Genomic DNA, 18,919 nt, shown 5'->3' on the forward strand with positions numbered 1-18,919 from the left:
TAAAACACTTTAAACATTTTTTAAAAAAAAGTAGAACTTCCAAAAAAAAAAAGTGTTTTAAAAAAATAATTTTTGGTAGCCTGTGTTGGAAGCAAATAACTTGAAGTAAATTTAGGCACAGTCTGGTAAGTAGCTGCCAGAATGAGTGGAAGGAGTTCTCTCACTTGTCGCGCAGGAGTACCATTTCTGTCAGCTGAATGAGGGCTTCTCTTTCCGGGGATGGCCGTAGTTTACTGATCTCTCTTGTAGCTTCATGGCAGTAGCGCTGGGCGAGGTAGGTTGTTTGCTGCACACCATCACTCTTAGGTAAGAAGACAGTTAAAGGTAATGGATAACTAGTCAGCCTCCCTCCTGCCTTTGCCTCTTCCAGTTACAGGGGGAAGTTTTCAGGTCAGTAAGCACCCTGAACATTTAGTTATAGTCTGAAGGGGAAAGGAAGAGGATTCATTCTATGCTCATTGATTCCTCCATCTCTTCCCTAAAGTGTCAAAATACTAAAACTTACCCATGCTGAACTTATGTATGCTTACAAAACAACACTGCTATTAATAACATACTACTCAGTAGGATTAGAAACTAATGGTTTAACCCCTCCCCTCCTGCCCTAAAGTTATATAAGAAAACAGGCTATCCTGAAAAAATAAGTATTAATTTTGCACAGACAATTAATTACTCAGTCTTTTCAGACCAGAGTCAGTTAATACTGATGTGGAGTGTGCACTGCAGTTACAAGACTGACTGGTAATTATGTGCTGCTTACATCAGTTGTTGGACACAGCCACTCTTCACCTGAAGGAACTGAGTTCATGCGTAAGCTTTTCACTTTTATTATGTGGATTTTATGCTATTAGAGGGGAAAAAAAAAAGAAAAAAAGAGCTCTTCAGTACCTAGCATTGCTGCTAAAACACTGTCCCACTAAGACAGCTGATGGGTACTAACTTGGTGTTGTACAGAGCATGCTACTTAACATGTATTTGAAAATGCAGCCCTGCTGTTTTACTTCAGAGGCAATGAATTTCAGGAGGGACAGCACAGATTGGTATCAAGTATTTGGTATTAGTCCTACCTGCAACACATATTTCCGAGCACGTTCAACGTCTCCTGGCTTACTGAATCGTCTCATTATCATAGCATTCATTTCTGGAAACTAAGCACAAAGGGAGAAGGTTTTGTACTGTTTATTTGTTTTCCATGCAGCTGCTTGCCATGCTAAGGTCAAAAAAACCCAAAGCACAGACCTCTTCCCCTGCCACTTGTTCCTACGGATACAGCTGTAGGTTAATACCGGCAATCTGCATAGGACTGTAGTATAGCAAAGCCCAAGCATTTAAATCTTAAACTAGCTGGCTCTGTTGGCTGTAGCCAGGTGGTAGTAAAGAAAAATGCCCTATATTTTGCACTTTCATATAGGTGTTAACCACATTACAGCAACGATCGAAAAATAAAAGTTATAAAAATGTGAGCATTACATTAATGTTTAGTCTCCTAATTAATACTAAATTTAAGTATTAAATACTTCTGCTTAGTTTTATAACTGTTGTTCACACTTTCCTGGGTTACTGAGATCTCATCCCCTCCGCTAGCAGTTTACCCTTCAATGGATAATAAAAGTATTTTTAATACATCAGATAAGCCTCATAACTGTCATTAGCACCTGTCATCCCACCCTGTGGAGCAGATGATCCACTGTGGTAATTTCTGATGTGGCTACTTCCAGGTGTTCAATCTGGTTCAGGTATTCTTTTATGACAAATGAGGGTTACTGTTGGCACACTTAGACGTACCACCTCTTCCGCCACAGCTACAGCAGAGAACCCAGGAGGTTTCGTTCCATCTATATCGCACAGTCCAACCTGTAAAACCCTTCATGATATCTTTGACCGTTAGATCTATCCACTTAGGCTTTCCATTCTCTGGTATTTTACATACACAGGACAGATTTTTTATAAGAGGAAAATGACAACTATAAGGTATTTGGCTTTCAATCACGTGGAGTCTGTAGTTAGTACTGCACACTCAATCCCCTACAAATCAGGTAGATAACTGAAGTCGGTTGTCTGAGAAGGTCACTGCATCAGTTATCTAAAGATGCAGGCACTTTCCTCAGACTGCCCAAAAATAGAAAAACCTGGTGCTCAACAAACAAAGGCCACAACTCAAGGCAGCTACTCCGCAGAAAAATTCTTTTTAAAGGAAAGAGATGTTTGTTCATCTTGTCTGAAAGAGTTATAGTCAAACAAAGATTATTTTATTACTGTACTGTAATCAATGATCTGCTTTCCTTGCACACATTTGGTCCTCAAACTGTAGATCTACAAACTTGTTAAGGAACAAACGTAGCATCCCTCATTGTTGTGGCATTTCCCTATTACTCAGAGGTAGTCTTCTTGGAAGATACATTTAGAAGTTTATTGGTGACTCATACTTGGCTTTCTCTAGACCCTCGCTTTCTTCCCATGTAATGACAATTTAATTGCAATGTTCATATAATCCATTTTCACATTATTTACATTTACAATGATATAGGATGCATGTGTTTTCATGTTTTATAGTTAAGCACTAAAGGATATAAAAATCCCCAAACCTGTAATTAGCAGATCTAATGGGCAGTATGTAAGCATTTGACAGAAATGCTTATAATAAAAATAAACTCTAATTCTTCAACTGTACTACTTCAAGAGTGGCTTTAGACTGAGCATATACTAGTGTATTTCCTTAAAAACTAATAATTTTTTTTTTACTGAATGAACTGACTTTAAATACTGAATAAATAGGTCTTACATCAAGCTAAACATTTTTTTGTATAAAGGCCACTCCTTAATATTCTAATGCTCAAAGGTGTATTTTAGAGGGAGAAGAGAGGACAAGAAGAAAAGAAGGCTGTCACTGAAGATCCAGAGCACATTAAGAACTAAAGTATGTTTGTCAAGAAGACAACGTGAGGATTACCAGATATATTAAAGGATATGCAGGATAGCAGCAAGATTAATTCCAAGAAAAAAAGACTGCCTATAACTGACAATTACATTTTGGACTGTCTTCAAGACCTGGCTCAGGAATTTTTATTCTCAGATACAAATAGATGAAACATCTTTTAGGAGCAGCACAGATAAGTGTCTGTTGTATCTCCAATTTTTTTTAGCACTTATATCACTTAAGTCTGTAGTGCTGTTCTTCCAGTTTCTTGAAAACAACAGGAAATTTTCAGCAAAGAAGCCTTTCGGTTAATGCGGAAAACTTTGCAAGATGGTCAAGTTATCTTTCAATGCAAAATCATACGCTTCCCATCTATCAAAGATATAAATGAGGAAAAGCGTTTAAAAGTGACCTACAAAGAACAAGCAAGTTTTTAAAATAGAACCGACAGATTTTTTTGTATTTCCATGTTATGAACTCATTTATCTTCTAAAGCTAATTAAATGACAGATGAAGTTGAAAGTCAGACAGCCAACCCAAACAAATGAATGAAAGCATAGTTTTAATTAAAAAAATTGGAATATTCAACACCCACAAGACAACCAGTGTCACCCATTCTCTGCCAAAATCAAGAGTATTTGCAACATGTCCTTGTTTCTCTGCACAAGTAGCTTTAACACACAAACAAACCGACCATTTCGCAATTGCATCCTCTTTCTGTACTCCAGTCTCTCACTGTTCTTTAGACAACTCAGTTGCCGATGACTAATAAGATCCTGCCGCTTATCAACAAATTCTGAAATAATGATTCAAGAACAAGTTTTTGAAGCCCCCAGACAAGTCTGTGGGGAGGAACCGAGAACATGGAGGAGGTTGTTCTCAGCATGCATTTGTCTGCATTAAGTGGCTGATGCTCTTTGCTTTCCTGTCTTCTGACATAAATGTTCTCGTAAATGCCCAAAGGATGAGGAAACAAACACATGCATATGTTCCACCTCCCTCCACCCCAGGCTCTTTAAGAAACAGGGAAGTAAATGTCATGGGTTTTGTGTTTATTTTAAAGTATTTAAAACTTTTCCCATGTCAGGCTCTGCGCAATTCCAATGAGAGATCACAGACCAGAGCTACTGGAACTAGTTGTGCCAGTTTCTGTATCATGCTGTGAAGTCCAGAACGTAGGAACGACTGCTTTCTAAGTCCCAAATCTTCTTCCCTCAGGTGAACCAGAAGCTTGACCAAGGTGCATTAAACCAGTTTCTTCCCCTTCGATGGAGTAGCACCAATTTTAATGTTTCTTTTGGTCCTGCAGGCACTTCTGTTTTCCTTGTACTCCTCCAAATCATTTTTAAGCCACTAAAAATCTTGACCAATTTTAAGCTTATTTTATTTATGATACTGCTTTTTCTCTTACCCAATCTACTATTACATTTACCTCCAGGAGGGAAAGCTTCCTTGGATAAGACTCAAGGACAAAGAGGTGAAGAGATCAAGTCCAACAGAGGTGCCCACCTAAAAGCTAGGCAGATTTAAGTTCTTGGCTCCAGGATGGATACAAATCCCAGAACTTGGCAAAAAGCCTACACACATAGTCAAGCCTGGGGAGCCAAGATGTCTCAGGAAAAAACATAAGCAAGAAGCTACTTAGGAATAACCTGCAGAAAACATGCAAAAACTCTCAATACCTGCCCCTTTGCAAAGGTTAAGCACTTCAACTGGGGCAGCAAAAGACTAGTGCTGCTTTTGATACAAGAGCCTAATGAAAAGAGAACTTGTATACGAAGGCATTTCTCAGTCTGAAAGAACATGCGAGTGCACACTAAATCCAGCTGATCTTGAACACTGATTTTTTTCACACGTGCCCAGGCCATGCTCATCACTTACACTGTGGACTTGATGGGTTCGAGCTGGACCTCCATGAGTGCTGTGAAGAGCAGTGAACACCTTTTGCTTTGGGGAAATAGATTCCTGCTGACTTACCTGTCGACAAGCAAACAAGACAGGGCCTGTGGCTAATCCAAGCTTGAGATCTGCTGCTGTTGGTTTCCCCAGGTGGTCGGCACACGATGTAAAATCCAGCACATCATCTATTAGCTGAAAAGAGATAAACATACAGATTATTTTAAAACTTTTTTTTTTTTAAACAAGAACTAAATACAGAATAATCCTTGTTAAGAGAAGATTTATAAGAGGGATTAAGACAGCCCACTTTGATTTCTAAGGAAGAATTTAGATTCTAGATTTCCTTTAATTCAACAAAAGCACTACCTGAAAAGCTATGCCAACATTTCTTCCATACTGGTATGCAATCTCATGAACTTTGGGATCAGGGCAGCCTAGAATTGAAACCTGAAAAGAAAGAAAAAAACCAACCAACCAAACAAACAAAAAAAACAAGTAAAAAGAAAGCTTTAGTTACCATCCACTTTTAGTCTCTGACCATAGGTGTGACATAGCAAACACAGACAGTAGGGATCTGGGAAAGGAAAAAAGCTGACTCGGTAGCACATTCTCGCTTATCTCTGTTCATGGATACACACAATTAGCCAAGCTGATTAGAAAACAAGGCTGAACAGCAGTGCAGTTTTAAAAATATATTCAAGTCTGAAAAGAGATTAGCTTTATTAAATATTTATCAGACTTAGAAATTACAATGCAAGGATGAAGAGAGAAGAAATGTGGAGGCACTGCACATGTCGGCTAGTAATCATATACAGTCCAGTGACAGGGGAATTAAATTTATTACATATATAAATAAGCCAGGGGATAACTGGAGGTCAGAAAACAGATAATGGATGTTACATGCCTCATAAAAGATCCACAAAACTGGATGTGTTGCACCTTCGTATAGGAGGAACAGTTGAGATAAGGAAAACTATTTTTAAGGGCAATGTTAACTGTAACTGAATTGCTCAGGAAGATGAGCTGATTAGCTTGCAGACAAAGGTATCAAAGGGATAATTAGCAGCAAAGACAAGACAGAGAATGAAAAAATTATACCAAGCTAGACAAAAGTATGACTGAGATAAACAAATAAAACATTTTAACTGAGTACAGATAAAGGAATTTACTTGAGAGACAGAAGTTTTGCTGAATAAACTCCACAAAGCTTAAATACAGGACACAGTTAAGATTTGAGAATGAGTATCTTGCCTCAAAGTATGGGCACTTATGCTTTTGCATTTATGTATTGATTATACACTTTGCAAAATGAGGTTGGTTACATTTAAATACTCAGATTTATTTCAGCCTCCAATAAAGCAATTCGGAACAGGGAGCAAAAATCCATCCTGGTTTACTGCAGACATTCCAAAGCTGCTATGACTAATGGAAGGAGTGAAGATACATTTTACTTAATGTGACGCTAAAAATACATGCTAGGAAAACCACAACATGAAAATATCTGTGTGTGTGTGTATATATATATATATAAAAAAAAAATTCCTCTCTAAATTATGTAAGGTAGGATCATTAAAAAGAAAAAAAAAAAAAAAATCAACCCCAAACTAAAAGCAAGTCCAGTAGTAGCTTTGAAGGTGAACATGAAGATGGAAGTAAGAAACAACATTATACCCCTAATAAATGTGATGCAACTCACACAAGATTAGAAACTATTTCATGCATCAGTGCATTTCGTAACTGAGCATCATAACGTTTCCCAGTCATAACCTGCAACCGTGGATAACAGTTAAAACCCAGGGGAATCTGGATGCCTGAGGCATTAGCAGCATCTCACATTTCCCGATTTTATTTAAAAGAGGAACATAGTGTAGCAGGAAAATAACGCTACTTATGTCTAATCATAAAAAGTCCTGAAGGCTATTAAAACAGAGTGAACTGCAAATATGAGATATTTAAATAGATGTTGCTAGGGACTATTAAACTAGAACATTTGCCCTTTTATCCTCCTTTTGATGCTTGGCTCTTAAGTCTCAGTATTTGCCGAAAGAGCTGACATCTTCTACTGCTGTACCATGCCTAGCAAACTTTTGGCTGCTTTTGTAATATAAATCAAATAATATCAGCGAGGCAGGGGGACTGTGTCTACCCTGTTTCAATGAAATCTTTACCTACCACCAGAGTTCATGTGAAGAATTAAAATATGGAATTCAGAAGAGCAGTGACAAAATCCTGATTAATGGCAAAGGGTCAGAGTAGGCACAAGTTGGTAGATGGGGCGAGGAAGTGCCATGTGAAGAGAAGAGCTTTCTCATTTAATCTGAAAGGTCAGAGCAGAGCTATTCCTGTAGGTGGGCAGTTTTCTGGGGACACAGACATTACCTATATGAAGAATCACAGCAGATTATGTACATTCAAAAACAGAGGCATGAGTTACAGAATGTAACACAAGAAAAATTCATCAATGCAGAATTAATTCTTTCATCTTTGCAAGAGAAGACCTTCATAGCTCCTTCAGGTTATGAACATTTCTGAAGACAAAAAAAAAATTTAAAAATCCAGGAGATTGATAAGCCTATCACACCTCAAGTGAGCAACTCTGTGGCCACGACCACATCATAAACCTGCAACATGACTGGGTCTTCATATACCAGGGAGTTCTTTCAGGAGCCAATTTCTCAAATTGCTCTTGCAGATTATTGCCCCCATCTGGACACTCACTGGGATGCAGGCAGACAGCCCTGTCCCAGTCAGCCTGTCACTGAGTGGTGAAGTTTAACTGAAGCCACACTGGGATAACAGTGTGCATTTACAAATACAAAATCAGGATAACAATGTCAATATAATGATATATGTTCAAATGATAAAGCTCACCCTTTGAAAACATCCTATAGCTCCCCTGGTATGACTGGTTGATTACAAATTTAATCTTGCAAGAATTCAGACTTCTCCTTCACTAAATCCTGATGAAAAATTCTTCCTAACACCAAGTGGAACAAGTTCTTTAGAAAGGTTTTTGAATTCTGTAAAGCAATTCAATCTGCTTGGCATTATTTCAAACACACTTTTTAAAATAAAAAATTGTTTCTACTATTTTATGTTACATAAGAGACTATAAACCAATCTTGCCTCTTTACTGAGTTTCACATCCATAAAACATTCTAACAACAGCTCTGGGCAGATACACCCTGCTCTATTATTTATCATGTGAGAATATGGCAGCTGGAGTTGAAAGCACTTGCACATCTATACCAGTGCCCTTTAGGTCAGAAAGGAAAACCTGCTGCTGGGCAGGGATATGCTTGTGTGAACAGTACAAGAGGTGTTTGCTCTCATACTCCTGGATTTGTGGACACCATGGAAAGGAAAAGGCTCTAAAACCTTCCCCTTTTCCATGCTTTCTCCTTCATGCCCATCTCCTGAAGCAGTCGGGATTCTGCCTTCTCATTTGTGGCTCATCCACCTGTTTTTCCAGACAGGAGCACTGTTCCGCTTTCCAACAGAATTGCAGCATAGTTTAGGTTGGAAGGGAACTCTGGAAGTTATTTGGTCCAGTCATCAGCTCATAGCAGAGTTTACTGGTTGCTCAGGGCTGTGTCGAGTTCTGAGCCTCTCCAAGGATGAAGATCCCACACCCTGTCTCGGCAACCTGGTTCCAGTGTTTGACCAACTTCAGTGAGAATTTTTTCTTAATAGCTAACGGAATTTTTCCATGGTACAGCTTGTCCTTTCCCTGCTCATGTCTCCATCATCTCTATGCCCTCCCATTACATAGCTGGAGACAGCAAGAGGATTCCCCCCTTAGCCTTGGGGGACTAAAACTAAACCAGCTCTTGGCATATCATTTGCTCCAGCCCCCAGCCATCATGGTGGCCCTTCACTGAACTCACTCCACAGTGTGAATGTCTGTCTTGTAGGAGGGAGCCCAGCCTTGAGGTCTCACGTGTGAACAGAGGAAACCAGTCACTTCCCTTCAAGTGCTGGCTACACGGGTAGCGATGCAGCCCAGTATGTGCTTATCTTTCACTGCTGCAGGGCGCACCGCTGACCTCTCCTCCAGGCTCTTCAAATCCTTTTTGGTAACTACTCTTGGGAAGGGGGCTATAAAGACCTACCTGGGAGAGGAAGATGTCTACCCAGCAGAAGCCTCCCCCAGCAGACAACTATTTTGTCCTGAGTCTCCATTTTCATGTGTTTGATCTTTTCTCAAGTAATTAGTATTTTAACATGTTAACCAAGTACTTGTTTATGAAGAATTGTACTTTCACAGAAGTGAAAATTAATTGCCTGAATATTTGTGATATATTTGTGCTAATCTTTTTCATAGCAAACATTGTGAAGAAGAAATATCCCCAAAGGAGTTACTGTATTTTAAGTAATAAATAAGGAAATTTACTGGTTGACTGTAATATCTGATGTTACTGGTGCTATCACCCTACATCTGTGACTGGACTTTACGGTAGTCTGCATGCCTAGTTGGGGGGTGGGGGTGTGTGTTTCAGTTTTGCTGGTGGGGCTCAGAGGTCTTATTTTCCTAGACACCAGTTCCACACCCTGGTAGGTTATTCTGACGGAGCCCTGCACACACACCAGACTATGAACTGGTTAAAGCAGGAGCGCACAGGTAGATCCAGAGCTGCAGACTATTCCTCTTCTTCAGTCCCTAAGGCAGACCTTCTATACGCAGCCTTGCTTTACACAAGGAGCCTGCATGCTTTCTCGTAATAGAGGAATCAAGAATCTCTAGTGCAACTTTTCACTTATCTTAAAACAAGCATGATTTAATCCCTCTTCTGAAAGTATGCTGTGCAAAATATAAACAGTGTTATGAGGGTTAGGAATTCGCATTACAGCAGGATAAAAAAAGACAGAAAGAGAACCTGCTCAGCTTATTTTGCCATCTCCAGCTTGCCTGATGACTAATTGAAATTCCACTTCAGCTTTATTGTTTCTGAATTCTTGAACCAAAGTCACCTCTCATGTTTCTCTGAGAAATGCCTTTCAGTAACTAAAGCTTCAGTGACCCTCTGGGCCATCTGCCACCGTTTCCTTTTGCAATGTATTACTTTGACTGCAACTTTGGTAACATTCCCCCATGCAGAACTATTGTAGAAATAAACTGCAGACTAGGATGGCTCTAACATCTTGAACAGACTGTTCTGTCCATTAAAAAATTATTTTGGTAACTTAAAGGACTTTTGATTTAAATGCGGTAATGCTTTGGCGATGCAGAGGGTATCTAATACAGTGACTAGACCAGTGTTGACAGACTATCTATTACCTCGTTTAGACATTTTTCCAGGAATACTCTACTTTTCCATCCCTAAGGCATGACACTGTAGAATTCTAAGATGCCACCTGAACTTGTTTGACATCTTCTTTCCAGTCAATACTTTTATCTTATTTATGCACAGAAACAAATCACTGTTTTTTTTCTGTCATTAACAGGAACTGAACTGCTTCTAATGACACACTAGCCTGGTTGTAACTGATGTTCTGAAAACCAATAATCCCTCTCCTTAGCTTTGTCCCTGAAAACAAGATGTGAATACTCTTGATTCCCCAACTGAATTTCCTTTCAAGCTAGAACTGATAATCCTGTTTATCATTTTCACTACAGAAAACAGAACTCCCTTGATTCCAGCCTTTCCCTTAGTAGCCAAAACTATCTGAGCAAAAAAACCCACAACACCCCTACTCCCCTCCAAAACCCCCACAAATCCCAAACAAAAAAGAAAATCCCCTTTTCACTGCTATCAATAGAGTTCTCCTACTCCACGCAGAAAGAAACTGAGGGAGACACATATATACACAAAGTCATTGCTACTGTGTGCAATAAGTATGGTTTTGCCATAAAGACAGACCTTTCTCCTGTTTTTCATTTATAACATAAATTTTACTGCATATAAAATTAAGAGTAATTCGGCAACAGAACAACTCAGAACAACCACTAGAAGAAAAGCAGCCAAACACTCCTTTCTCCAGCATCACGGCCACAATTTGTAGGGAAGTGCTTAAATCCTTAACTCTTGCGAGTTATGAGAAGGAAAAAACTCAAAATAGCACCTTTGTAAGGAGAATCCACCCAGTGGGAAGGTGATTTCTTCTTCTATCTGTGAAGCTTCTTTTAGGAAGACTGACAAAGTGAATATAAAAACTTGCATGTTTTTATTGGGGTAGCAGAATAATGTGATGCTCCTTACTAGTCCAACTGCCCACTAATATAAATGAGGACTTGCAAAGGGAAATTCTTGCCAGGGTTATACTGCCATTAATATGAGCAATCCAGAAGACTTAATTTCTTTCCTCTGACTAGAATGAAAGATATTTTCCCTCCTCACAAAATCTGTGTGTCTCATTCTATATGATCCTTTTGATTTAAACAATTTTCAACTGCTCCCTATTGCACAAATGTACCAATTCTGTGAGAACAAAGGAGGATGACTAACACTAGCACAGATTTTTAGTTTAATTTTCTTAGAACTCCCTCTTGCTATAGCATACACCAGCTATACTGCTTTTAATTAAAAAAAAAATTGTAACTCTCTTTTGGGGTGAAATTTTTGCCCACCTTCTCCATTTTCTGCACTAAAACTAAACATGTATTTTGAATAAGAACATCCATCTTGCATCAGATCTTTCTGTAATGAAATAACAGATCTGAGTGACAGACAGGGTTATAGCAATTAATAGTTAAAACCCCAGACAAATCAAGAAGTACATGCTTCTGCTCTTTCACAATGTAGAGTATGCACAAATAGTTGTTTCCTCCCACTGTTATCATTTAAGGTCTCACTCAGAACCAATGAGTAGGACTAGATGTCAAAGAAGACTTAAAATCAAATTACAGGCTCAAGAATTATCAACTGAGATTAAAAACACTGTCTCAAAGTTGCAGAATTTTAGAAATTAAAGGCTGCCACTGTAAACTTATTTTGATTCAAGTGAGGATAACAATAAATCTGTGTTTGAATATAAAACAGAAAAGAAAAAGTGAAAGCCAATATTGAAGGCTACACAGCTGAACTGCGATAAAATACAATCTCAAACCCATTCACATTCTGGCAGAATACCATTTAAAGGGTTTGCTTTGGAGGGTCTCCAGAGAAAACAGCAATAACTAGGAGTTTAGCTGTGAAGCTTACAGTATGGTATGTTAACTTTAGAAGAGACAGACGTACATACTGCTTTACAACTGTTTGCTATAAGACTTGCAGTCTTCTTAAAAGTCTTCTCGAGGTAGTGAGCAAATCTCTCATTCTCATTTTCCTTGGAACCCAACTGGAGGAATTCACCTAAAGAATTGCACAGATGGGAGTTTTTATTTGTGGGTTTACTGCTTAGGCAAGCAAATCTGAAGATAAAAATAGAAAAAAACCTTACCACGCACCAGATCTTCAATCACCTGAGTTAGAACAGAGATGATAGTAGTGTTTCCAATTCGTGCCAAAGCTACGGAAGCAGCTGAGAGGATGAAGTCACCAGCTAGAACAGCCTAAGAATAAAAAAAAATAATTGATCTTTTAAGTCTTTTCCTGTAAGTGCTAGTACAGACAATACCATTTCCTTTATTTGGCAGGTCTACTCACATCACATCATTTTCCTACATAAAGCACACAGATCTCCTTGTAAGAGAGAGGAAACAGAAGATAACCAAATATTAAAATTCAAAGCATTTTAAAATTCCTATCTTATAGTGCTGTTTATAATTTTCTATATAAGCACTGTCCTCCCTGTATGCAATTATCTGAATGTGTTTGCCTGTGAAGTTTTTTTGAACATTACTTCTGTATTTGACCATTCTGTTGTGACTGTTATGCCTTGTTAGCTCTGAGTTGTTATGCTAAATTCTGATGCATCAGCAGCGTACTTCTTTTCTTGCATTTTCTGATTAAGACCTTCCTTTTAATACTCTATGAAGAAACACCTCTCTCAAAAAAATAAAAAAATTTCATGCTGACTGAAAACCGTTTTGCATTTACTACTGAATCAGAGTAATATATAGTGTTCTGGATGAGGTACAAGTTCAAAGTATTCCAACAGCACTGCAGAGAATAGCATAGGGAACATAAAATCAGTAAGAATCACTCTACAATCACACATTATCTAACGCTTCCCACAGTTCAGAAGAGGAACACACGTTTGTCTTACCCACAACCTGTGTACACCTCTTCAAACCTTTCTGGCATATCCCAAGACTGTGCCTGGGGACAGTAATGTGACAAAAACCCTAGGTATTTGTGCTCTGCTGAAACTCAACAGCAAGTCTTGCCCATAATGGCAAACTCACCTTCCTCTCTCCCCAGATTTGGTTGACTGTCATTTTTCCTCTGCGAGAATTTGCATCATCAATAACATCATCATGAACTAGGCTAGCTGTGTGGATCATCTCAGCAATTATGGCCACAGAGCGCTGGCTTGCTTGCACCTCCCTAAAATAAAAAACAAGAACTGTCAAATAATTAAATCAATTGTATGTGGTGCAATACACTAAAAGAAATCTCTACTAAAACCAAACAAAAAATGTTTTTCTGAAAACAGCTTTTGCAGCTTTTTCCATGGTCTGAACCCCATCTTTCACACCTGGAATTAGGAAGACGAGAAAAAGTAAGATCATGTTAGTACAGTAAGTGCAATGGGACATTTCCATCCTTATTAGGCCTGTTTCTGCCTTGCTGCATTAACAGTACTGCAAAACTCTTGAGTTATTCACTCTAATCCCTCTAAATCCAGACTGCGATAAATCGCACAGCATTGAGGATGCTTGGTTCCAAGAAGATGGAAATCTGGAAAATGGCAGAGAAAAGAATGCCAGGTAGCTTTGCAGGTGAGTTTTAAGTTTCCCTTATCTTTGTGTTGCTTTACCTGAAAGACACAGCATCACAAACTCTCCAAAGCTGGCTAACTCTACTAACCAGCAAGCTGGAGAGATCAGCAGGCACAGAAACCTGTATCCTACATCTGAAAGACATAACTCATGGACCTTATCCTTTATGTTATCTGAGTACTTTAAGACCTCAGAGGTTCTTCAAAAGCCTGAGGAATTAACTGGACTTACACTGCAGTCACACTAACTACCTAAGGCTTACTGAAATTCAGTCTTTGGGAAGTTCTAACACTGATGATTCAACTCTCAGTAGTTCACACCTACTTTATTTTTTAAACTAGGTGAAAAGAAGGTAATGGAAGAACATAGAAGCAATTATCTAGGGAACAAGGTTGGCAAATTGAACATAAAAAAGCCAACCTAGCTCACACAAAGGACCATCTACCCTAGTATCCAACTGCCACTGCCTTGTTCTAGTATCTGTCTTTTTTTCTACCTGTTTTCATCATGGGTTGAATGCAGGATACCAGGAATGGCTATCTCACTCAGCCTTGCCTTATAGCTGTTAACAAGCCCACATGGACGTTAAAAATATGCCACAAACTCCACAAAAGAAAAAATTACTTCTGATATATAGATACTTTACTTCTGGTACACAGATAAAGGAGCAAATCACACTATTTTCCAGCAAAACAGAAGAACTGAGAGAAACAGAAGATAGTAATTTCAGCTCAGCTGAAGGGCATTTCAAATCTTCTTGCATTCCCTGTGTCTATTAAAATCTAGTGATTAATCACAAAATGAAAGAACATCTTGCAGTCTGCTGACATAACACTGCCTTCTGACACCTACCTCTATGCAAAACTCTGCATTGCTGTCAGTGGGAGTTCTACACTCTGAACAATAGCAGAATGTGTGGCTCATAGGCTCTGAAAACTGGCTTTTAAACAACAGAAAATAAGAGCTGGAAACCTTCACGGTTGTTTGAAGGTAAGTTTTACTGTGGTCTAGTAATTTAGTCAAATGCTAGTTCAGTGCAAATAGTTTTCCAAAATAAACTACTGTTACCAAGTAGCAGAACTTACCTTCAAAAAACTGTAAAGGTCTCCAGCCTCTTTCATGCACAGGTCTCCTTTTGGGGACTCCCTTTTTCATTAATTATGCCAGCAGACTGGACTTCCTGCTGGGAAGTAGCAGTAAATGGCAAGACTCACCGACATACCAAAATCTTTCAGTAGAAAATGAAGACAGCACAAGGACAGACATTTCAAAAGCGAGTTTTGAAAAGTTCTGCATTATAGTGCATTTCATCTCTGACAATGACTAAAAATGGCATAGGAATGCTCATGGTTCATGTGTCTGGTTCCCAGAATGTTATATCAAACGTGACAATTTAACCTGAAAGGGTTTTTTTAAACAACTATTTCTGCAAGGTCTCAAGCAAGGTTCTTCCCATCGCTGGCAAAAAATTTTGCAATAGTTTCCTACAAACATCTTGTGAGAGTAATTCTGAATCAAAGCATGTCTATTTCAGGGAAAACACAGGATCCTTCTCATTCCCTGCCATTTTGCATTCTGCTTCTCCTGCAAAACAAAAGCAAAACTCCTGCAAAACAAAAGCAAAAAGCAGCAGTAACTTAAGTCAGTAGGTAACTGGGTCCCCACAAATCCAGTAAGTGGAAAGATGCCATTTTTAGGTCATTCTCAAAGTAAAGGCACCCCAAGATTACATATATTTACACAAAATCTTTATACATCTGTAAGTTTATCTTTTTACACACGCCTTATATTCATTTTTAAGTCCTTGATCATGTTCTATTTTTCAGTAGGACTCCCTGCTTGATTCCATGGTAAACTTTTATAGACCTACAGTACCCTGTGGTCTTTTAAATTACAGAACTTGTTTCATGTACACTGAACAAGACCAAGGCTGATCTTATAGGTTAAAAAAATCCAAACCAAACACAGCTCTCCTTCCAAATATCCCTCTTCAAAAAACAACAAAAAAAAAAAAGGCAGGGGGAGTACATGACTACATTACTCAAACCAACACAATTTACACATTTGCATCCCACAACAAAAAGTTTTGCAATGCATTTGCCAGTAAGTATATATTGCCAGTTTAAAGACAGGAAACGTGCAAAAGAACTTGCAAAATTTCTGTGTTATGACCACACTCCTCAAAGTAAGTTTTTGCTGTTAAGTCCCTGTGGCTGAAAGAAATGAACATTTCAGAAACACAATGTGTGACACGGAAGAGCACTGCAAACTAGGGAAAGCGTAGAGAACAGGATGTGTTAACACGGGAGCAAATTACGGAAGAGCTGAAAACCAGCATACAGTACAGGCATCTGACAACCCTGATTTGGAGGAGCGAAAGAGAAGAGAACTAAGGTTGCTGGCAGGTCCGCGTATCTTTCGGAAATACTGTTCTATCCAGTTTAGCCAGGTCATTATACTTTAGTATTTCTCACACTATTCCGATGCATTTATTTCCCTTTTTCCCCCCCCTAAATCTTTTGCGCTCACTATTTTCTCTATTGAGATGTCTCTGCACTTCTTTGGCCTTCTCTTATTTGTTTGTGTCTCTCATTTTGGTTGTAGAAATAGAAATAAAAACTCCTATTTGCAAATGCCTCTGGAGAATACACCCTAAACAGAAACATTAGGTCCAGTCAGGCTAAGTGATTCTGTGAAATTCTGCACACAGGTATGTGAAGAAATGCCAGAGGATGTGTGAAATTGAGGTTTTGCATGACCTCAGCTTAAACTCTTTACAACAATTCTCACTCTTGCACAAAGCTAAGTTGCGATCATTAAACACAAAGCCATTGCCCAAGGGACCTAAGGATTCAGGGTTGGACTCCGACACCTGCATCTTCAAGGGAAAAAAACAACATACCAGCACAGAACAATCTGAATGCTTCAGACACTCATCTTTTTGACTGTAGTTCAGATGCTTTATAGAACTGTCATTCTCCTTATTATGACTATAATAAAGTGACCTCACTCTAGAAAGACAATTAACCTGCTGAGGGCATTCTAAATACCGAGCCTTCCTCAAATTCAAACGTAAATGATCATGTCACCTAACCTCTAAGCAGAGCTACCTGGGTGTTCCTCTCCATTCACTTGAGAAGTCTCAGCTATCCTAGTGGGGCTCTGTGAAGACAAAGAGTTCTCTGTGGACTGCCTCGTAAGATCAGGACCAATAACCTTACAAAGTTGTGTTCTGTTATTTTAACAGCCAAACAAGGAAGGAAGAGTATTACCTTTTCTACTAATATTGCACAGAAGAAAAATGAAAAAAAAAAAACCACAAAACCAAAACAAATGAAAGACCACGTAAAGCATTCTGGGTCCAGCAAATTATATGACATTTGAAAATGACAGCAAGATGAAGCAGAAACTCAACATCAGTAACACAAACCCCAGAGGCAGAATAAAAAAGTGCTAGGGATGAACAGCACGGGATATTGGCTCACCTCACAAGTCTACAGATGTGGCCAGTATCTTTGATTACATATGTGGGAACAAAAGCTTCAACAAAGAAAAACAAGTCTGGGATAAGAATCAATATTAACTGAGGAAAGAATGATAAAATGGTTTAAGGGAAATGACAAGTTGAAAGAGGAAAAACATCTTAAAAAAAAGTCTGGAGAAGCAGAATGGAAAGCAAGTATTTTCTTCCCTCAGGTCCATAGCAGAGTAGCAGAGTTACAAATATGCAGTGTTTCCTCCTCTGCATATACAATTTTCCTCACAAACAGTAAAAAGTTGGAAGAAAAATTTGTCACCTGGAAGCAATGCTGCTTTAAGAAGCAACAATAATGAAACCAGTATGAGTGTGAACTGGAAGTTATGTATATACAAAGCAAGTGTAACACAGCCTGTTTCAAGAAGCTTAAAAACAAGAGAAGAAAATGCCCATAAAACTCATCAACTCACAGTAAGTGGGTAGCCACAATATGAAAGTATATTCTTTTGGCATGACCTACTCAACCCTCAAAGGACACTGGTCATCACACATGCACCAAAAAGCAGTACACTGGAGACTTGTATAAACTTATGTGAATTTTAATTACAATCATAGGCTTAGAGAAAAGTGGCAAGAGGCAAAGAAGAGGAAGGTAAAGGTAAATACCCCGGGATTTCATTCTCTTCCTTTGCTTCCTTCTGTTCTCCCTACTCAGAGTTTCCTTCTAAAAACATGACAGAGATAGTGACTCAGTCTGTCCTTACAGAAGGAACATTCAGATTAATGAGGAGGCTTTTAAACATTAAACATAATTTGGAGATGCAACAGATGTACAAAAGCTGCCATGGGCAGCTGCCACACGGGCATCCATAAATCAGAGCGCTTATGCTGAGGATTGGCTACTGCAAAGCAAACACCTGCCTCAGGCATATGTGGCACTTGAACTCTGAGATCACACTTTCTTGCTGGCATAGGGCAGGTCTCAAAATTGGTCCTGATGGTTTCAAGACAGCATAACGCATGGACAAGAATATGTTCATGAGCATATACGTATGTCAAAAGACAGCGAATATGCTTTGAGCACAGAAAGGCAAATTCACTTCTTTCTACAGCTACTTCTTGTCTTTGATTCACTGCTCACTCCCTACACTGTATGACATCAATTCCAGCCTTCTCAGTATTGCATGTACACTACATAATTTCCTTTATAAGCTTTTCATGCTACACACTAGACTGCGATAAAACCATTTTTCCTATTATTCTGACTAGAAGAATGCTCCAAAAACCCACTGTCCCAGCTGTTAAAAGTCTCCTCCTAAGTTTCCACTCTCTTAGCAATACTGCCCTTTGTCTTAAATAGCTCTTTCACCCCTATCCCTGATAAATTTGTAGACCACAACTCCTTCATTCTCCCTGATCTTTGCAGTCCATCCCTGAAGCTAGTTGGACTTACCTTTTTTGAACACAAGGATCTGACATGCTGATGATTTCCCAAACTGTGATATACAAGGTTATCAGCACTCCCATAGCTGAACCCATATACTATGGTAGATGCATGCTAGGATGACTTTTAAGGTTTTTCATAGAGAAGGTAGATGCAAATCACACTGGGGTTACGCCCTAATGGGACACTCATGAGCCTCCAAGCTCAAGCAGAAATTTTTGTTTTATTGTACTTCCTTTCATTCCACCACAGATGGTCACTCATCAAGAATGACTTTGTCATCAAAAAGTGCCATCATCACGCTCCTACTTTTCATGTCAAGACCACTCCTGAAAATATTAAGCAAATCAGTGCTGT

General features: G+C 38.8%; 1 protein-coding gene across 3 annotated transcripts in view; it reads right to left on the minus strand.

The window, feature by feature from the left end:
• The window catches only part of PDSS1 (decaprenyl diphosphate synthase subunit 1), a 25,401-nt gene continuing 6,482 nt past the window's right edge, over window positions 1–18,919 (minus strand). The window contains exons 2-9 of one of the 3 annotated variants that reach the window (XM_074833669.1): window positions 14,726–14,820; window positions 13,104–13,245; window positions 12,197–12,308; window positions 11,999–12,108; window positions 5,183–5,263; window positions 4,895–5,008; window positions 1,068–1,148; window positions 1–301 (exon numbers count right to left, since the gene is read on the minus strand). In XM_074833669.1, coding sequence (XP_074689770.1) covers window positions 161–301; window positions 1,068–1,148; window positions 4,895–5,008; window positions 5,183–5,263; window positions 11,999–12,108; window positions 12,197–12,308; window positions 13,104–13,202 — 738 coding nt within the window. In that variant the 5' untranslated portion in view covers window positions 13,203–13,245; window positions 14,726–14,820 and the 3' untranslated portion in view covers window positions 1–160. Of the gene's footprint in view, window positions 302–1,067; window positions 1,149–4,894; window positions 5,009–5,182; window positions 5,264–11,998; window positions 12,109–12,196; window positions 12,309–13,103; window positions 13,246–14,725; window positions 14,824–18,919 lie in introns of all 3 variants that reach the window. The other 2 variants (XM_074833678.1, XM_074833659.1) reach the window with 2 other exon arrangements.

This window comes from Strix aluco, chromosome 1 (assembly GCF_031877795.1).
Source record: "Strix aluco isolate bStrAlu1 chromosome 1, bStrAlu1.hap1, whole genome shotgun sequence".
NCBI classification, from domain to species: domain Eukaryota; kingdom Metazoa; phylum Chordata; class Aves; order Strigiformes; family Strigidae; genus Strix; species Strix aluco.